This window comes from Macrobrachium rosenbergii, chromosome 39, assembly GCF_040412425.1.
Source record: "Macrobrachium rosenbergii isolate ZJJX-2024 chromosome 39, ASM4041242v1, whole genome shotgun sequence".
NCBI classification, from domain to species: domain Eukaryota; kingdom Metazoa; phylum Arthropoda; class Malacostraca; order Decapoda; family Palaemonidae; genus Macrobrachium; species Macrobrachium rosenbergii.
The window spans coordinates 8,102,839-8,125,000 of record NC_089779.1 but is presented as its reverse complement, the minus strand read 5'-3'; the positions used below and the strand labels follow the sequence as shown (position 1 = coordinate 8,125,000).

General features: G+C 35.1%; 1 protein-coding gene across 5 annotated transcripts in view; it reads left to right on the top strand.

Moving 5' to 3' along the window:
* The window catches only part of Sld5 (DNA replication complex GINS protein Sld5), a 52,022-nt gene extending 30,519 nt beyond the window's left edge, over window positions 1-21,503 (top strand). The window contains exons 1-6 of one of the 5 annotated variants that reach the window (XM_067082468.1): window positions 7,442-7,628; window positions 10,071-10,262; window positions 12,957-13,105; window positions 13,645-13,824; window positions 18,216-18,342; window positions 18,815-21,503. In XM_067082468.1, the coding sequence (XP_066938569.1) occupies window positions 7,542-7,628; window positions 10,071-10,262; window positions 12,957-13,105; window positions 13,645-13,824; window positions 18,216-18,312 (705 nt within the window). In that variant the 5' untranslated portion in view covers window positions 7,442-7,541 and the 3' untranslated portion in view covers window positions 18,313-18,342; window positions 18,815-21,503. Of the gene's footprint in view, window positions 1-7,441; window positions 7,629-10,070; window positions 10,263-12,956; window positions 13,106-13,644; window positions 13,825-18,215; window positions 18,416-18,814 lie in introns of those variants that run through there. The other 4 variants (XM_067082470.1, XM_067082466.1, XM_067082469.1 and 1 more) reach the window with 4 other exon arrangements.
* Window positions 21,504-22,162: the final 659 nt, after the last annotated feature.

The following is a 22,162-nucleotide window of genomic DNA, read 5'->3' as shown; positions in this document are numbered from 1 at the left end:
ACTCTTCGTTATCTAATGAGCAGTTCCTTAGCCTGATAACCTTGAACAAAGGTGCCCAGAGGCTGGATAATGCTATAGATGATGTGGAAAGTAGGTGACGGTAGGCGAGATTGTGACACTGGAAAATAGAGCAGAATGCTGATTTTAAGAAGTTCGGGTCAAGCGTCCCTGTTGCCTTAGTTTCAACAGGCCTTATGCCAGCAGGGAGCCTTGCCCAAAGGCTGCCCGTGGTTGTGGCAAGGTGTTAAACAGATCTAAAAAGCTAGGCGTGGGCTTGTGGACTCCGACCAAACGACCGAGATTGGTGATACCTATAATGTGCCCTGTACGGTTCACTGTAGACATTGCTAAAGGGTCTTAACGGCATTCCCTTTTCCCTCCAGCTGCGTTGCTTTCTATCTTTTACTTTCCATTGTACCTTTCGGTCTCTTTCCACTTAAAGGTCCAAAACTTTTTAAACGTTGCTTTGATCTTCATCTCTCGCTTGAAAAAGAAAAGAAAACAAGATGGCGGCTCTCAGAATCTTCAGAATACGCGCACCATAATTCAAGATGGCGCCTCTTAGGATCTATACCAGTACCGCCCGAGTTCCACTTAACTTGATGTCTTTCGCCTTAGAGATTAGCGTAGTGACGCCATCTCAATCGATCAGATGATGAACGACGGTCTATGGCACTGCTGGTGATGATGATGTAGTTCTCTTTGATGGTGAATGATGGTGATGGTCACGGTTGTTGGGGGAAGGGAGAACGAGGTGAGAAGAGAAGAAAGAACGGAAAGTGGAGTGTGAGAAAGAGATGGAGTAAGAAGATAGACAGAAACAGAAGACGAAGAGGAATAAGTAGGAGAAGGAGGAGGGAATGAGAAAAAGAGGGGAAGACGGATGCGAATAAAAATGACAGAAACCAGAGAGAACTGGAGAAAAGGCAGGGGTGTATAGGAGGAACACGAGCGAAGAGGTAAAAGAAAGTAACAGGAAAGAAAAAGGGGCTCTCTAAAATCCTCCCTTGAGCCCGGATTTACTCAAATGCAAATTGCGATACCTTATTAGATTCTCAACATTTAGACTTGGACAGGGTATCGCTACAGTGGTTTGCCTTTCTCTTATCATTAAGTTTTTTGGCTGCGACCCACAGCCGTCGCCTAGTCACCATAATCAACTGATTGGGTCAACATGGACACAATACACTTATCTTAACCCTCCCTCACCTCGGCCCCCCTCTCCCCCGGGCACAGTTATCATCCACAGTAAGGAACCAAAGATCTGAAGTGGGGACCAACGCTAAAAATCTTTTAAAAGGTTTGTTCATGAAACGCGAAATTTTTCCATGCAATTATTCCTTTCTTTTAAAATCGTGATTGTAGAGACGGAAAACACGCTAAGATGATGAAGAAAGAGAGAGAGAGAGAGAGAGAGAGAGAGAGAGAGAGAGAGAGAGAGAGAGAGCATCTCCTCGATTGATTAGTACCATAGATAAATGTGTTTTCCGTCATGTAGATGAGGTTTGCCTCTCTCTCTCTCTCTCTCTCTCTCTCTCTCTCTCTCTCTCTCTCTCTCTCTCTCCGACGCGTGCACAGTGCATAGTAACTGAGAATGAACGAATCGAGAGAGAACGCAAAATACCGAACAGACAAAGAACATTGCATGCGACATGCATATTTATGTGGTATCTGAAGTTCCGAAACCTTCTATTTATGATTCCATTGCTTTTTATTCCATTCTTTTTTTTCCTTCTCCTTTACATGCTAGCGAAGGGAAACAGGGCATTAACGCATTATGAAGTTATGTTCGAGATACGATGCCATGAGCGTTATTCCCGTTCAATTTGTTAAACCAGAATGACCCGAAATTATAGGGGCCGCCTGACGTACGGGGTAATGACCTCACAAACAAGTTAAGATAAATACAAAATAGAGCTTTATGCGCCTAGCCTTGCGTGGGCATGTTTTTTATCGCTTAGCTTATATATACATATATATATATATATATATATATATATATATATATATATATATATATATATATATATATATATATATGTTATAAAATCCATTATACATTTTTGTGGTCCAGGCAGTGAATTATGTATCTGGTTTTAGTCAACTGTGGAAGGTCACAAGTAAGGTGGAGCCTTGCTGAAAATTAGAAGGCTCGCACCTTTTGGAGCCACACCCCCTCCACCTATGTCGCTTTGTTTTGTAACTAAGATCCGCCTTTATTCCTTCCATTGCTCTTCATTACTTTATTTTTCGTAGCCTGTGCTATATAAAGCATTAATTATGTTACTCACCTGGTCTTCGTTCTCAAAAAAAAAAGTAAAACTTACCGTAGGTATTCCAGGGAAAGAAAAAAATAAGCCTCTTACAACTTGTCATTACAAGTAGCTCGAAGGAAGGTTAATGATGCGCTTTCCGATAAGCCCTCGACAGTTCCTTTAGGGTAAAGTCTGTTGCAGAGTCATAAATCATGTGAATTACGCTTCGATCAGAGAGGAACTACGCTGTGCGCTCTTGTCACGTTTCGGTATTGTTACTCCGCCTACCCGCGTAGCTCTGGTTACAGTGACGAAGCTGTGTTAGCTGGTAATAGCTGGGCGCTCATTGATTATGAAAATATAATGTAAAGAATGTGTTATGCCGATAAATAGTAAGAGCGAGCCTTAGTTATTGAAGCCCACGGTTCAGTAACAGTACCTATGGATATAAAACTATGCAGATGTAGTTTTTCTTAATAAAGGATGGCTCCGGAGAAAAACAAAACAGCAGTCACTGCTACAATCGTCTTTTGACTCATGACTCGATGATGAAAAACCCATGTGCAGCAGAAGAATTCCTTAGCTTACGTACGGTTGTTTTGTATCTAATTACTGTAGTTTGAGTTTAAGTTGTTTCATGAGTATTGGTTTTCTGTAATCATGCAGGATATATAAGGATGGAAGGAGGATACTTGAGAGATTGAAGATTGTAAAGACACCAGGGGTAATTGAATTACAAGTGATATGTTGCGGTACAGTGGTGATGGTGTAATTTACTGGCTGACCAAGGTTTGTAATGCTTGTTTGGATGATGAAAAGATTCCAAAGGTAGTGAGAGAAGTACTGGTAAAGGTGACAGAAGTGATTCAGATATTGGAAAGGAAGTGTGAAAATGCGTGCAAGATGGGGGTGAATTGTGTGGTGTGTGTAAGGATGCTCTGTGTGGGTGTATGAAGTGGTAATATGGAAGTTTTAGTGCACGGATGTTCACCCATGATCCAGCAGTCGAAGTAACAATGTGTAAGTGACCATTGCGTTATTTTTTCTCTGAGCCACCATACTCCAGGGGAAACAAGTTATTGAAACATACATACATACATACATACATATATATTATATATATATATATATATATATATATATATATATATATATATATATATATATAATATATATATATATATATATATATATATATATATATATATATATATACAGGTTCAACAGTTATTTTTCCATTATATATATATATATATAAAATATGCGTTTGTGCCTGCCAGTTTTGTTTACAAAAAACGAGTACTTATGATGCTGTTTGCTTTGGATGCAATAAGCTATTGAAGTTATTGATGTCACATCCTTAAGGCATTATATTACCAGCCTCCGAGATCTTTTGTCTTCACTGGAACGTTGTTTTCACGTTCACCATTTTCATCATCCGGGTTTGCTTTTGAAGGCGGGCCCCATTTTTTTTAGTTAGTTACAGATTACAGTGTCCTTTAATAACTTTACTTTTATCTTAATGAATAAAAAAAAAAAAACACAAGCGCGTGCGCGCACGGAAAGCTGATCCGCACGAGTCGATCAAGGGGCTGCTTTACAATCGAACCATGACGAGGAGGAACTGACGTAATCTAGACCAGGTGTCCTCGACATCAAAGGAAAAATCGTTCCAAGGAAAGCCAAGCGCTGTTGGAAATTCCATTTCTTATATCTGCAGCCCCAGGGAGGTATAACTGCTGCCAGGTATAGCTGGGTCGAGTTTTTCTTTGTTTTCAGACCTTATAACCTTATACTGTACTGAGTTTTTTTCCCCCAGAGACTTAGTATCTTTGTGACTTCCAGAAAGTTGAAAGACCCGTGTAGAAAATAAGTTTGTATAGATATTTTGACAGTAAGATACATATAACAAAATTCATATTTTGCTCTGTAAGCAAGTAATTTGCAGGTAAGTGTAAGCTTTGGTTTAATTACTTCCCATTTTAAAACATATTACACATGCTATAATGTATTCAACAAGAAGCATAGGACATGCCTACTCAAAAATTAGAATTAGGAAAACTGTAAATTTAAACTGTCTGATGTAATTGGATTTGAAATAGAGAATTATGTGATAAATGATTATAATTGTAGGAGAGTCCGTTTTCAGCAAGCATTTCAGGATGAGGTTGACATCCCCACACCCTGCTCAGTAACCACCACAGTCGACTAGCTTCAAGGTACATTATGCATTGCTTAGGTCATGCGAGGCAGCGTGTAATTTGATGGAACGTGTCTGGGAATCGAACTCTGTCCCGTTCGATGGTAAAGCTTTTGTTATGATCATGCAATCTCGATATATGATTAATTATATCTAAGGGTTAGAGGTGTTTTAAAGCATACATCACTCTAACATGTTTTCATATTAACTCAACCAAGTGTTCTTAAGCTGTAGTTCTATTTGTGAGAAAATGAGAAGTAACTTTCGTGTGGGTAGTACGTGTCCGTGAAGTGCTCTGTGAAAAGTGCCTGACATGCGTGATTTTCAAAGTGAATACGAAGGAAATAGAAAAAAACAAATACCGTGGAAATTAAATCAAGTATACGAAAGATCAAACTATCATACGAACATTATCTCATAATCATCGAAGCAGCACATAAAGATGGAACACTAAAGAAAATGCTGAAGAAGGATGAGTCAACCCAAATCGAGAGAGAGTCAGCAACCTGCAGACATTGCTCTGGGAAGTTGATGATGAAGTAACTTGCTGTGAAATGTATGACGCATGGTTCCACTATGAATGTTCAGGTATCGAGGTCAGATACACACCCATACTTCGGAGTGATAACATATTTTACATATGTAATAACTGCAAGAGACGTGAACAAAGAACACACAAAAAACTCATCGAAGATGAACTTGAAGAAATAAAAGAAAACACAGAGATATTAACAAAGTTGATTCGGGATTCGGCGCAGAAAACTAGTGACGTAATATCAACATAGGTGAAATCCAAAACAAAATTGACAATGTTGATAAAGATGTAAAGACCATGACAAACATGGACAAAAACTTATGCTGACTCACTAAAGACAAAAAAAAGTGCTTCTGACCAAATCTACAATCGAAGAGAGCACGGCAGCAAATGAAAAGAGACAAATTGTGAGTAAAATAAAGGCGCCAGTTCAACAAGTTAAAACAACAAGAGATGGACACTTATTTGTAGGATTCCCAGACGGGAAAAACTTAGAAAAGGCAAAAATGGAGATTCAGGAAACCAGCAATATATCAGTAAATGAGAAGGGTAAACTTAAACCAAAAATAAAAGTAGTCTATGTCCCGAAGGATGAAGATGACATTGTCGATAACATTGTAAAGAAAAATCCATTGATGGGTAACCTCATTTCTGAAAATGACGACCTGAAAATTGTAAAGGAAATGATAGCCAAAGATGACAAATATAAACACTATACCATCAAATGCACACCACAAATACGAAATGCTATCTATGATAGAGGTGACAAATTGTGTACACTGTATAGCCGTTGCAAGTATACGACTGTTACATGCCTTATCAATGCTATAAATGTCAGGAATTTGGTCACAGCGTAACAAATTGTAGAAATGACCAAGCTTGCCCTACATGTGGTGAAAATCACAAATCAAATGAATGTGCTAGCAGCATCTTCAAGTGTAAAAATTGTGTAAAGAAAGGCCATAGTGATACTAAACATAAAACATATGATGGCAATTAATGGACAGTATATAAAGAATATGTGTCAAAGGTGAAAAATAATCCGGATCATGGCTCTGACTAATAATCTTCTATGCAATTTAATAAACATATTGTCCGTAGGAAATATAACTAACACTATTAGAAATCTTATAAATGATCACAGTCTAGATATATGCATGCTAACGGAGACTTGGCTAAGCAGTAATGTAAGTGATTATTCTGAAATAAACGAAATGACGAATATTGTAATCAGACATGCAAGTGAAGCATATAGGTTATTTGAACCTAGAACAAAACTGTAAGTCAGGCGAGAGAGCATTTGTACAGTGAGCACCAAGACTATACAACAAAATACCGCCTGAGGTGAAGAGTATACAAGGAGAAAGCAAATTTAAAAAAGAACTAAAGACTCTCCTATTCTGCAGGAGCTACGATACTGACGAGAAAACACTAAAAGACAGTTACAATAAGAAGCACCTTATTTTGAAAACGTACAAGGGCCCGCCAGAGAGGGAATTGTCACTGTGGAGGGCTGTACAGAAAACCGAACAAAGCGAACCCTTCAGATTAATTTTCTTTACCCTACAACGTATACTTTCGTCAGTGCCTTTATTTGATTCTTAAGTTGTGATTTTCCTTTCATTTTTAGTCGTCACACAATATCTCGAAATGAGATTTGATTAGAAGCTAAGTCACGGAGAACTGGAAAATTTCCATAGATATAAACGCTATCTCGCACGTAAGGATTTAACCCATGCTTGCATATGAATATGAAGATTACTTCTCTTTTCTCTTTGGTTTGGTAAGTGTCATATAGTTTAGTTGAACATTGTTATATTGTTTTTTATTGCCATTTTCGTTATATTTTCCCAATGGTCTCTTTGTATAATCGTCTTTCAAAGTTTCTTCTGTGTTTGGAAATTCTTACCTGAGGAAGAGACTTAGACAGATTATGGGAAAAGCCTTGCATTATGACAAAAAACAAATAAAGAAATTGTTCTGCAGTGATGTTATCTTTCTTTTGTTCATTTATTGTTCTTTTTTGTATCCGTTTCAAAAGTACGTGTACATTCAACTGTTGATTTAAGTGATGACACCAACGACTATATGGAAAAACCAAGCTTGAATTCTCCTTGTATTTCAATAATTTACTTAAATTTCTATCCGATAATTTATTGATTGTTTTTTTTTCTTTTATAATAACATCTTTTCTTCCGTATTTCCTGTTATCGTCTGTTACTTCTCTCAAATGAACACCAAATTCTTTAGAAGCTTGAATTTCAATTCAGTGGCCCCTGTGAGCTTGTTCCATATGAATAGGATTCATGTTGTGAATAATAATAATAATACTAATATAATAATAATAATAAATCAAAGACCAAGGCTCAGGGTAGTCAATAAGGGCACCTTCGTTTATGACATGTTTCTTTCACGGTCACGTTCGTGTTTCTGTCGAGTAAAATGCGCTTTCACCGAAAACCTTCAAAAACGCGCGAAAGTTTGTTGACATCAGGTGACTTGTTACCTTCTTCCATCAACATTCGCGTCCTTTAAGTAAATACTGCTGAAGATGGACGACTCTGAGGATATAATAGAGGGTTCTGACGAAGAGGGAGAAACCATGACAGCTGCTGAGGTCCTTCAGAAGTTAGAAGAGGTGATTATGATGTCCCGACAGGAACCGTCTGAAGCTAAGTTGCGTTCGGGCTATCCTGCCACTGGTATCCTACTAGTTTAGTGGCAGCGTGGAATAAGCTTAGGATTCCCCCTCAACATTAACAAAAAAAATATGCTAGTAGGCGTAATGGTAGTTGCTGGTAAAACTAAAGAGTACTACCACGGGCTTGTTCCCGCCAGTCGCCGACCGGGATCGCCAATTTACCACTTTTTATTTAAGCTTCTGTTCATTTTTGTCTTCTGTATGATAATTACCCTCTTTTATTTATGCATTTACGCTCAGCCCCAAGAGGCTGGTGCTAAACATAACGATAATTTTTTGGAAGACTCCAGCCAGCCATTTCGAAAGGTGCCAGCTAGCCATTTTTGCATGAAAACCCATTTTGGGTTTTCATGCAAAAAATGACTAGGAAATGATCAGGCACTGAAACAACCTAAAAAAAAAAACCTACTGTAACCTAGGACTGTGTATTGGTTACATTTATGCTGTATTAGCTATGGAGGGGGTTGGGGAGCAGGCGTCGTCATACCTTATAAGTCATAATTTGATTATTTTTCTCTGTTATTAAGCACTTGCGAAGGTTATGTATCGAGAAGAAATTTTTTGTTTTGATGTGTTTTACCCAAGAAAAATATAAATTATAAAGCGGGAGATGGCTGGAGTCTTCCGAAAAATAACCAACACGACGCCTACTTTGCATGTAAATTGGCAGTTAATGAACACAGAGGGCCACCACAGGCTAGCCTAGTACTCTTCAGATTTAAGTTAGGCCTGCTTACCTTGTTGTGGGGAGGTTGAAGGAGGGTCTGCGGTAAAACCGAAGACTACTAGCCTACTGTATCCTGGTTCCTGCCAGTTGCCAACCAGAATGGGCCTGTTTAGCCTTCTACCTTTTTTTCACATTTATGCCTCTTGTTTATGTTTAGGATATAAGCTGTCTTTTGTTTATGTTTGTACTTTCATCCCCAAGGGGCTGGTACTAAACACGTCCCCCATTTTGCACATAGACTTGTAGTCACCAGCCTGAGGAGTTTGTAGTAGTCTTCAGTTTTGCCAGGTTAGTAGGCTAGCGTAGCCTAAACTTTTAAATTTTGGATAGCTGTGCAGCTTGTTAGCTTCAAGCAAATATAGCTTATTACTGACTAGTAGATATAAGGTTTTCATAATCGGCATCAAAAGGTTTTCATAATCGGCATCAAGAATTATAGAAGACTGTAAAGAACAGTGATGTTCTTTAAAGATGAGGATAAAATCGTCATAAAAGTTATTCTGGAAAAAAACTCTTATACTTCAAAAAAAAAGTTAAGTTCCCAATGAACCTTTAGTGAATAGTTACATCCCCACTGATTCACATATATAGGTTGGACCTTGGGCTTTTGGCAATTCAGGCATTCTGTTGTCTCTCGTTTGTAGTTATTGAATTGGGTAATGTACCACAGTCTAGCTTAAGGTACCTGAAAATCAGAAAGCTTAACCTCAGATACTTTTGAAGTTTGTTTATTTGCTCAAAATATTATCAGATTATTGCATCAGAGGTGGAAAGATGTTACACTGTTTAGTTTTCTCATATTTGTTATGTGAATGAGTCTTCTGAAGCATCAGATTGGGACTTAAAAATTAACAAACCCTTCATATCCTATATTAATCAGGAAGTATGAAGTTAATAAGTTGCCTATCACACTGCTTGATTTTAAAATGCTGCAGTTATAATGATAAAACTTTACACTGTTGATGTGATGATGTGATGTTGCCATAAACTCAAGTGTCATTCTGCCAGAGCCTCACCATGTGATTCCAGGAAAAAGGCAGAGGCCTAGTTGGTATATAGCTGAGCCTCCAAGACCCACACATCTTTGAGTAAACATTGCTTAAAGTCAAAATAAAGTGCAGCAGGCTAGGCAAGTATAACAAATTGATATTTTACCAGAACTAATGTGCAGCCTCTAATTTTTTAACTGCATAACTTGTATTGTGCATTGTGTTTTTTACCATAGTTGATGAGACAAATTGTTATTTTTTATGATTTCCATTGATATTTCAGGGGATGCATCCCATAGACTAGTCTAATCCAGGATACAATTTTATGTTGACTTCATTGAGTATTGTAATTTGGTATAAATTGCAGCATTCTTATCAAACTTAATACTGTAATGCAAAAATTGATGTGGCCTGTTTTTAGTGAATTCTTGTTGAGATTAATTTAAGTGTATAGCTCAATACTGCATTGACAAAAATTTACAGTTGGCCCTCATTCATGATTCACACATGAAATACACATATGAAGTAAACCATTTAGATTAGGGCAATTTGATTGTGTCTTTGTCTAATTGTATTTTTTTTTTTGTATATCCTGAGAATAATGCTTATGGTCTCTCTCTCTCTCTCTCTCTCTCTCTCTCTCTCTCTCTCATTCATTTACAGCTTAACATGTGCATACTGTTACTGCAAAACATGATCAAATTGCAGGCATGGATAACAGAAAAGATGTCGCCAACACTAGAACGGCATCAGAGTGAATATGTTGATTGCATGCTGGACCAGATCACGCAGATGACAGAAAACCTCAAGAGATGCAAAAAACATGATTTCAGAGTAGCCATTCATAAGATGGAGGTACTGTGTTTATTGAAGTGCATTTTCTACTAAAAAAAAAGTTTTAAGACTAGTAGCACTTAATGTTAAGTACTGTAATAAAGATATAGGTCAAAAGTAGCTGACTTGCTGTAAGTCCATAATGTAGTTTTCAATACAGTGGTTTTGAACAGTGTTAAGATATCATGGTAGAGTAAATTAAAAAAATAGGAATTATTTATAAGGCTTTCTGTATATACAGTACTGAGTTATGAAAGTATTGATGACATGCTTCAGTTCAGTCATTCTACTCATGTTGAAATATTCTTCTGTCTGGATATTAGGAGTCCCTCATGGTCTTAATTCTCTAGATAAAATTGCTCATATTGGTTTTGTCTGTGTGTTGGATCCCTACATATAGAGTTTTTTAAAAAATGAGAGTTCTGATAAAGCACCCAAAGCTGCAATTAGTATGTCCAGATCTAGCATACCTGTTCCTGTCAGTGATTTTTGTTATCTCTAAAACCCATTCTGTTTGGTAAATTGCGGGTATTGTGGAATGAAATTAAACCAACTGATGGATTTCGATGTCCCTCATTCCCAAAAAGAACACTACAGTACATAGAGTAATGTTATCCTGTCCGTGAAGTGATCACACTCGCTTGAACCATAGGTGTTTGATGAATAACCCAGATGAACAAATCCCCAAATACAGAGTGCAGAACACTTACAGTTCAACTTATTTTTTGTGATTTTTAATTTATATCCTACAACATATATAAAGTATGAGATGAAGTCCCTTAAAGAAATTTTGTCAAAATACGTAACATTTACGGTTAATCCAATCATTAACTTATTAGAGAGTTTCAGTGTATGAAGGTCTACTATTATTTGTTTGGAATAAACTCTCTAGGCCAGCCTTTTGAGAATTCAGAATGTTAAGTCATTGGTCAGGTTAAACTATTCAATAATACAGTAATTATAAAGCAAACTATAGTAATTATGATGTATTTCATCGTTAAAAGATATCATGTTTATCCATCTTTCAGAAGCTCCATTTTAACAGGGAGCATCTTATGTCCCTTTTAGTGCCTAATTAGTACCTGCTACTTGCTTTGAAGAGCATCTGGTCCTGCATTCTGTGTAGGTGTCACATTATCAAATTCCCAAGACTCAGAGGTCTTTCAGTATCTGCTTTAAAACTATGGAATAATCTTCTGAATAATGTCTCGTATGTTTATTCATGTTAACCAGAGGGTCTATAATACTGCCTAAAAGCCCCATTTGCCATTGCTTTAATTTTTTTTCTTGTTTCCCAGCCTGCTGTGTAGGTACTTCTGTATATATATTTTCATGTTTGATTATTGATATTTACTCAATTTTTGTATTTCACCCATACGGTACAGTGTTTCTGTGTGGTTTTGCTTTACGTTTCTTCTTATTTGTATGTATATCTTTTATTTTCACATTGAAACATTCCATTCTGTAAAAGCTTTCTTAGTAAATTAATGACCTTTTAGACTTGTTCCATGTGAATTAATGTGCATTGTATATACTAGCGATATGATTAAAAAAACTTGGTTAGAAGTAAGAGACCTTTCACTCACTTATTTTAACATTGCTGCTTACACCAGATTTCTTGCCATTTTTGCAACATCTCAAACCAGATATTGCATGATTTTCAGCATTAGATTTATGTTAAGTCTCTGGCAGGTTTTCTCTCCATCACCTAGATCTACCAGATACCCTATCCAGCTGAATGTCCTACCCGTTGCAATGTCTTGGAATTTTTGGAGTTGGAGGTCACAATTTTTTTTTTTTTTTTTTTTTTTTTAGTTAAGATTATAAAGATGTTCATTGGGACCTTCCTTTGATGTTATATATATGTCTTATTATTCTTCTGGATATTGTCCTTTCAGTTAGAGATAGCATTTGTTCTAGGTGCTTAATATGACACCTTAATTTACATTCCTCTGATATTCTAGATCTGTTATGATATAGTTCCATCAGTTGTTTTATGAATACAGAAACTTCTGTCTTTGTAATGCCTGGCAAGTTTTAAGTCTTGGTATTTTGTTGTATGCTTTCCAAAGATTAACAAATTTAAAATATAGCCTAGTTCCTTCACAAGATGTTTTTCCTATAGTAGTATCTGACAGAGATAGCCAGTGTTATTGATTTCTTGCCGCAAGGCAGACTCAAATTTTTATTTTATTCATTTTTATGAAAACATTATTACAAGACTTTACAACTCATAAAACTTAGGCGAATACTTTAGGTCTGCCTTGCATATTTTAGGAATGCAGGTTAGTTCTTTCTTAATGGATAGTTTGTTCACAGATGTTTGTAGATTCCTTCATACACCTGTTTATAAGTGCTTGTGCTTTGCTTTGAAATTTCTATATTTTTCAAGCTGATTATTAAATCTTTCTTTCTTTACAATTTTTATTGTATTATATGAAAATGTAAAAATAGCACTATGAATACTGTACCTGTACTTTGTAATGTAAATTTTATGACAATAATGTACAGTATTTACATTGGTCTTTCATTCTTTACGAAAGAATTAAATGTTTATCTTGCATGTACTCATATGTCACAAAAAGAATTTATGCATCTGCTTTTTTAACTATATATAATTTTTATGATCATTCTATTTGAGAAGATTAAGGAAACCATAAATTTTCACAGGAAACCTTAAATTTTCACAGTGAACAAGGAGAACTTCTTTTGCAGATTGACCGTATACGATACATGATAAGCAGTTATCTTCGGATTCGCATTGAAAAAATAGAAAAATTTGCTCATTATTTATTAGAGAAAGAGAAAACAACAGATGAAGAGTCCTCACTACTGTCTGCCAGTGAACTGCAGTATGCCAAAGAGTAAGTCATTTATTTTTTTAAATGAATCTTACCTCTCTAATACAATAACTGTAAACCTTGCATCAGGTGGGTGGACGAGTGAGTGTGAAAACTAAAAAATTAATACAAATACAAATAGGTCATATCCACCTTACAGAGGTTTTTAATGACGACTGAAAATTAACCATACTGTGATGATTGCCGGAATATCAGCCATACTGTGATGGCTGCTTGGTTCCTTTGACAGTGAGGCACTTTTTAATTGAATGCCCCAATCTCAAGGACCTTAGACACACACTTTTCTCTGAGGCTAGAAGTGAGCTTTTGCCAAAGAATTAGTTACGTGTGTACTCCTTTTCTTATTTTGATTTTTATGGTCCGGAATTTTTTTGGATAGATTCTGTTTATCAAATAGCTCATGATCATCAATTCATTCACTGCTGACTTAAAAGTTAATTCATCTTCTTGCCCAGCAAAATAAGGTTTGAACTTATAGAATGTAAGATGTGGATTTATCTTCCTTTGTCAGGAACACTATACATTTTGTGTTACTTTTCTAGGTATGCTGCAAATTTAGAGTCTCACTTCCAAAATGTGGTTTTGCAGCATGTTCCTGAAAATTTACGAAACTTTGACCCGGGAAAAATGGCAGTAAAGCCAAATCTAGACTCCTTTGTATTTTTAAAAGTCAAGCAAGAATGTCCAGCTGTTGTCATTGAAGATGACAGTGGTGAAGGAAGGTAAGTGTGTTGCTTTTGTTCCTTGTATGGCTCATGAGAATTTTGTCATTGATATTAAATCAGTTGTTATTTATTCAATTTATATTACATCCAAGATGGAAGCTAATATATCGAATTTTGGAAAATGGGTAGTGACTAGGCTAGCATAAGCTATGCTACCTCTTGGCTACCTAAAAAAATCTTATCGTAATCTGGCTAGTATATAAAAATGTATGCTAATTTAATCGATTTAATTGATCCAAAGAAATTATCATTATTCATGATAGCTCTATAATAATTTTTATTAAACACAAAACCAAAAATTATGACACTTCAGCAAGCAACTGTGTCTTCCAACAACTTCACAGTAACCTAGCCAATCAGAAGTATATATTTGAGATAAGTGAATTGATTAACCAGTTTGTTCATGAATAAATGTATTTGATCTTTTGTACTATATTGGAATTCCATAAAAATTTAATTTTTGGAAACAGGTGGTGTTGAGGATTTGGTAAAAAGTTAGACAATAACTAAACTAATGTTTGATTTTATGTTTTTAATTGTATTCTCTGGATTCAGCAATTGGGTTGTGTTGGTTATTCATCAAATACCCCTGACCTAGATGAGTGTGACCACTCCAAAGATGGGGAAACATTACATCAGTGTGGGATTTTTTTTTAAATACCACAACAATCCAGCCATTGTTATCTCTTGTAATTAGTTATTAGATTTATTTTGTGGGTTTTAGAGAACATAACAAATTGCTGGTCATAGTGATTGCATCATCCTTTCCTTTAATGTATATGTGCAGGGACCCAATATACTTCAACATTTGTATTGGCTTCATAAAATATATGAAATGAACATTTGATTTGTAAAACTTACAAGTTTTAGGGTCAGTAATTTTGAAGGTTCTAAAATACGTCTAGTTACTGAAAATTATAAATTTCTGTGCTGGAATGTTTTTAGTAATCTTTACTGCTGACACTGGAAACAAGTGCATTATTATTTAATGAAAATTGGCTTGTTTCACCTGAAGATATTGTAGCAAGTCCAGTGCCAGAGGAAGCTTTGGATCCATCTGGATAGATTATCTAATGCAGGCCTTTATGTTTTATATTTTCTCATGTATTTTGTTGATGGTGTTCAGCGATATATGCTTAACTTTTGGATGGATAGTATATAATTCATAGAGGAAATTTTAGAGAAAGTGTTATTTTTACATTTATTAACTAAATAACTGGTAGCTCTAATTGGAAATGGTGGTAGATGATTGTTTATAAAAATTTCTTTATCTTTGAAAAGGATAACTAAATGTGGATGTGTTCAGGAGACACTTGAATGCTCATCAGTACTTTCAAATTCTCACTATTTTTTCATATTTTCTTTTTCCCTTTGGACTTGCATCTTATTTTGTTTTTCTGACTTCTTGCATCACTCATCTGTCAAGACATTACAAAGCCATAAAGATACTGCAGCCTTGTATCCGACAGACTTTGACATCAAACCAGTCACTCGTGTGCACATTCTCACTCAGGCTTCACTTCCATCATAAGATTCTAATCATTCTCAGAAACTTATCACCTATAGCATGCACCTTTAACACCTCCCTTTCAGGATTTTTTGCAAAAATATGTCAAAAATTAAATGGGATTTTTAATTTATTTTTTTAGTTCTGTATGAGATATGTAGTGCATAATTTTTGTTGAAGAATTATTAAAACTTAGGAAGATATTAAACTTTGAGAAACTTTGAAATGTCATGTTTACTTTCTCGAGTTGACTCGTAAGTCATAAAAAAAAAAAACAGAAAAAATAAAAAACCAATTCTACTACTTGACTATTTTTAAATCTTGCGATATAAAGAGTTAAGAATATTCGCTGCTACTTTCGTCTCTGGGTTCCATAAGATCTTCATAATTATTGCTGCTAGTTTCTTCGCTACTCATTAGGGGGAAAAGCAAGTCTATTTCAGTAGGAGCAGCCTCTGACATTGTAAGTTCATAAAGTAAACAAGGCACATCACCATCTATTGACAAAAATTCATACTAAATGCTTCCTACTGGGAGAGGAAACACTGTATAGAAAATGGGAGTTCATCAACAAACGAGTAAAATCAGGATAATAGAAATAAGTAGGAATATTTTATGAGAATGAATGAGTATTCTCATTATTGTAAGAAGAATACATGGTAGTTAATCATGAAAACACTCAGGATAATCAGGGAAGGAGTTAGCACCCTCCATGTAGCCTCTCAGTTATTTTATCTTAAGCTTTTTGGGTTCATGTTTTCAAATTTCTCACATAATTGTTTTATAGGAAACACTAGATCGTCACAATCCATTCCATGTCTAAACTTGTTCTGTTCTTTTCCATCAAACCTTTCATTTGTCTTGCTTTCTTAATCATAATCCTATAGTACACCTTTATGATGTACTAAGTAATATTATGGCCTTATCATTTTTCAGCCTTTTCCATCACCTTCTTTATGCAGTAGAATAGCTGTTTGTCTCATCTATTCCTTCATTTCTGTTTCTCAGGTGGTAAATATTAATGGATATTCTTTTCTAGAAACCATGTAGTAATGTATCTCCACAGCACTCACTCCATTTTCATTCACCCATGGAACTCCATATCTGCTAAGAGTGCCATCTCTCGCTCTTTCACTTACCCTTAAATTTGCTTTGACTAAATTTACATTGCGTAACATAACCTCCAGTATATGCCCTCCAAACCCAGCCAGGCACAGATTCAGATCCTTCCAAAAAGTAATCTTTCACACTTTTCCATTCTTGGACCATTCACATTCACTATTACAACTTTTCTTTTGCCACACCCAATCTTGCCAAATCAGTCCTTGAAATAACACATATGTACCCTTCCACCCATCCCCCAAAGTCTTTCTGATGCTATAAGCACTAATCTTATGTATCTTATTAAGCAGTATCATTAAAACTTAGTTATTTACATAAATGAGAAAGCTAAAGATTCTAATAAAATTACTCAAGTTTTATTTGCAAGATTTAGTATTGGTTGAAATTAGGACATTACAACTATTGCATTTCTGTGTTCAAGGATTGGTTCATGTGGTGCATTCACATAATATCCATTGATAGCATATATGTAATGTTCAATTCAAAGTTTTTTGTTGAACCTTTTGTTATTAGTACAGTATTTACGTCCATAAAATCCTCCATTATTCAAGATTATGGGATTTTTATAACATTATCTACAGGAATTATGAATGATCTGATCATAGTTGAGCAGCTTTGACTGCTCTGTGAGTATCCTTGTTTTATTTGATTCCTACATGGGCAAAAATCTACCATATATCAGTGCAGTATTAATACCTGCTTTAAAAAACTTGTGGAATGAATTCTTACCCTGTTAGACTAGAAAATTTGGAGAACAGTAGTTCTGGAAAGCTTTAATAGTACTTTCTGTGTTACTTTAGATTATGAATTTCTCTGTTTATAACATACTTTTTATAATTTATTTTGCAATAATAGTGCTGATGATTCTGCTATGGAAACAGAAATATTTTGTAATGAGAATTGTTAACATTTTTGTACACAATCTCTGACAGACTACCCCATTTGAAGATTTAGATCCATCGGTATGAATTGTGTGCTGCAGACCTTTACATCATACATGTTCAAGTGTTTATTGTTCATGATGCTTAAAGATTTATGTAAATTACTTATGAGTAGCGTGAGTACAGACTCAGATTACACAACCTAGTGAGGCAGGGCTTCTAATACTGTGTTGGAGGAAGTAATAAGCAAAAATTATAACTCAAAATATCCTGTCTGATTGGGAATAATTATGATTTGTTGCTCATAAACGCCTGATTTAAAAGCTTTTCTGTTAGTCATTTGCATCTTCATTGTAATTTGCTGGGTTACCAGGTCTCAGTGGAGAGATGTAAGGATACGGGAAGACACGAAAACTTTTCCGCAGATTTCGAGGCCTTTATTATAAACTGAGAGAAGGTTTTAGAGCTGCATCTGATACTGACTCTCTTTAATTTAATAGAGATCAAAAATTGACTTGCTTTGTGCAATATCATCAGGGTTGATCTACAAATGATGTTCTAATTCCTGTAGCTGGAACAGATATCCAAATCTGAATATTGGTTATCATGTCAAATAGCTGCTCTCTGATGCTCCCCATCCCCAACAAGGGACTAGGAATTTTGGGGATAGGGCTACATGATAGTGGGAAGTTATGATTTAGCGATTACATCACTGCTTTCTCGAATACTTTTGACAAAAGGTAAAAAATACAAGGATAATTGTAACCCACCAGCCGACTACACAGTAATTAATAATACCTGTACTCCATGTTTCTGGAGACATTTTTCTAATTAAGGTACTAAATCACTAAATAGAATTTTTACCTCTCTTTTTGCAGAGATGAAGAAGTTGATTTAGAAAAGGACAGCCAGCATTTGGTGCGATACAAACCAGTCTGCCATTTATTACATTCTGGTGCTATTAAGCTTATTTGATATATAAAGTTTCAACTATTTACCCTAATGGTAAGATATATTTATATTAACCAAATTAGATTTTTAAAAGTGAATGAAATAAAAGTAACATTGTTATAGTAAAGTTCTTTGTTTATCCACCTTAATTAGTTTGGTATATTGCTAGAAAAATTTTCCATGAGTACTATAGGCACTATAAAAATGAAAAGGTAAATGTGTTATGACAAGAAATTATGTTACTCATTATACAGCCTGCTCCAGTTCATCTAAAAATTCTCTTATACAATAAATTAATGCTGAAATATGTTGGATCTGTACTCAGATGGGCACTGAGAGATGGATATGTCAGTAAAACAGTTAAGGATTCAACTATGTGTTTTATGACCAGATTAAGTGCAGCCATCACTGTCAGTTAATTTTAATGTCTCTAATATCCATCACTTCAAAATAAATGGCAGACTTTGTAGAATACTGAAACTTATCACCAAAAATAAAACAGATTAAACCCATCACTGGATTGCAGGATTCAAACCAAGAAGAGCACCACTTCTTCAAACTGGTCACACTTACTTGATCTTCGGATATTTAAAGAATAGCCCTCATGACCCAGCGAATGTCTGAATTTCAGCCAACAGTGGAACTCTAGTTTTAGAAACAAGTCAGGATTAAACTACCCCATAATAATGTTCGCAGCATCGTTTGTGCTTGAGGCTGGACAGAATACGCCACCACAAAAAGTTTTATTAATCTCCAGTAACAACATGGATGCTGTTGAAGCTTTTAAGAACTATTGGCTTGAAAGTTCTCTTGTAAAATCATTTTAAAAACTGTTCGTTCTGAGAATTGTGCAAGAAAAACAAATGCAGAAAAATGATGGATCCATGCTCATATAGAAATTAAACAAAATGATGATGCTGCCAAAAGCCACATGTGTTGTGACCAGTTGTAAAACCTATAAATAATTCAGTAGTTGTAAAACCTATTAGTTTATGTATAATGAATAAATAAGACTGTAGAATAAAGAAACCAATAGTAAATTCACAAAATTGTGCATTAAAGTAATTTTCTTGACTTTTTAACTGGTCACTCATTTTACCAGAGGATACTTTTGACAGTAAATTATTAAACCCCTGAATATAGAAATGTAATATCACATTAAACATTTTTCTTGTGATAAAAAGGCATTTAGTCCAAACCATGAGGATTATGAATTTTGATTTCTAATCTGGTTAATTCAGCAGACAAGATGTGCAAAAGTTTTATAATTCATGACAAACCATTAGCATACTGTAAAGGCATTTAACAAATTATTAAATGAAAAAAGAAACCAAAAACTATGCTTTCTTAATCAGTTACTTTCATTTTCAAAACAGTGACAGGTAGTTCTATGTTATTGTCATCCTAAAATATCAAATTTTCTCTGTACAAAAGTTATATATAAAATTAATGCTCTACTTTTCCATCTTTTGAATTGTCTGCCTGAATTTCCATCTGTTCTGCATCTTCATATAATATGGCCTTTTTCTATGCTCATCTGTGCCTGCTGGTCTTTCCTGCTGCTTCCATATCAAATACTGTACTTGGGATAACTGCTGCTCATCCTTTCTCATCTTGTCCAAACCATCTGTCTATTTTCCAAAAGCTGGATACCATATCTCTGCAACATCCTCATTTGCAGTATCATTTTTCTACTGCACTCTGGCCAAGAATCTTAGCATTCTCTTAGTCATATTTTTTAACCCTTCTCCATAGTCTTTATAATTGCCCAGATTTTTCCTTCTCATAACTAGTGAGATATCTTTCTTAATAAAAATTTTGGCTCTCCACAAAATTTTTTCTCATTGTCCTCTCAGTATCAATATAAAGGTAATAGAAATGCTCTGTCTTTTTTTCTTTATAGGGTCTAGCTTTCCACTACAAGGTGTGTCACCTCCTCTTCTCCATTTTCTTTTTGGGCATTGAAAATCTCATATTCTACATATATTTTGCAGAATTAACATCTTTTTTTGACACTTACTTTCAGTGCACACTTCTGAATTCATCCCCTCTTTTTTTCATATAGCATCTGCAAAGCCCCTTCTTCCCACAGAGTTGTAGAACTCCCTCAGCTTTACTTCTCCCAGATTGTCACCTCTTATTTGGGAACCATATTCAGGTGAACCATAAAAGTCTACAAGTGTTACACGGCAACACTGCCACTTTCCTGTTTCCTTTCGCATCACCATAAGCATTGTTTTGTTTACAATGATTTTCACTCCTCTCCATTCCACTTTTCCATCTTTTTTAAATATTTCTGTGGTTTCTTCCTGTTATGATGCTGTTAACACTAGCTTCTCTGGTTCAAGGGGCCTCTTGCTTTTGTACCTTTTTGTAGCTTTCTCTGTTACAGTGGTAAATAGTAAAGGGCTTAGGGCTGATCTTTGATGGCCATTACATTTACCTCTAGTTCCTCTCATATGCTTGCCACTGCCTTCATTTATATTTAGTGTTATGATATAGAAACACCATTAGCTCGATGTCTTCCTGGTGTCCTCTGCTCTCAAAATATTCATCTAATTGCTTGTCTTGGTAATGTCTTCTCAAAATCTACAAGTATGTGTTATAATTATATTGTACCATGTATTAAGTTAAATATGTATCTTTCAAGAGGTATATTTAAGTGAAATTACTGAATACTGAGCTCGGCAAACCACATTATCTAATTTAACCACCTTAAAACTAAGTTTATTTTTAAAAGGATGTAAACCAATAATTATTTCAGCAATTAAATATTGTAAAAATTGCAGTATCTGTATTAAAGCAGACCCCTTCCTCTAACCCTTTAACATCGGTCAAATGGTATTTCATATTTCAGTGAACTTCATGGAATACAGACACGTATAAATAATCCTTTCAGTGTCATAAGTAGGAAGGTTTTATGGTTTTGCATTTTGCATCTTCAGCCATAAATTCTTTCATAAGATTTGCAATTACTTCTGATTCTTAAAATTCTGGCGAGACGGTATTTTATTAAGAATATCACTTATTTATTAGCAATAAGCTATCAAAATATGAAAACAACAAAGTTGTTTGATTACAGTCACCAGTTCGTTAGCACCAATTAGCCTAATTTTCCGTACTTGTGTCCTCTCATTTAAGGTTTCTTTTGAATACTGTAAGAAGTAATATTGCAGGCTGAAAATGCTTTGGAAAATATACTAATGTTGCATATCTTTGTCTGACGTTTTACTGTTCTCACATTTCCAAACCTGAAATTAAAACCCAACATTTTTTTACCTACCAGCTCAAAAAAAAAAAAAAAAAATTACAGGTACCAGTAAATGTGGATCATGCAGGGGAGTTGCTTGCCTGCAGTTCAAGTATGACAAGAGCAAAGTTAAGGACTGTAAATATTATACAGTATTACTACCATCATTCATCAGGTTTTCCTTCAGATGTCTGACACCTTTCAGCACTTAGTGAGTTTATTCACTCTTGTTTATCATGTCTCCTTTCTGCTGGAATTTTCAGCAGGCATAATTCATTAATCCGTGGTTTTTTTTTTTTTTTTTGTATAACTTGGGCCTGCACACTGGTTATCACCATCTCAATCTCTGACAGCTCAATATTTTCCAGTGTCTGATTAAATTTGTCAGTCACTTTCACAGTGATGATACAATCTCCCCGAACATTCCAGTTTTTTACACTGCTATCTACAGATTTAATACTGTGTGTCACAAATAACAGAATAAACCATACTGAAAAGTAACTTTTATAATTACAAGGAAGTTGTAATTCAAATACAGTAACAAGAAAAATAAACCAAGTTCCTAATATTTTATTTAGTTTTACTGATTAGCGGTAGTAAGTACTAGACATGTTCTTCTGAAGC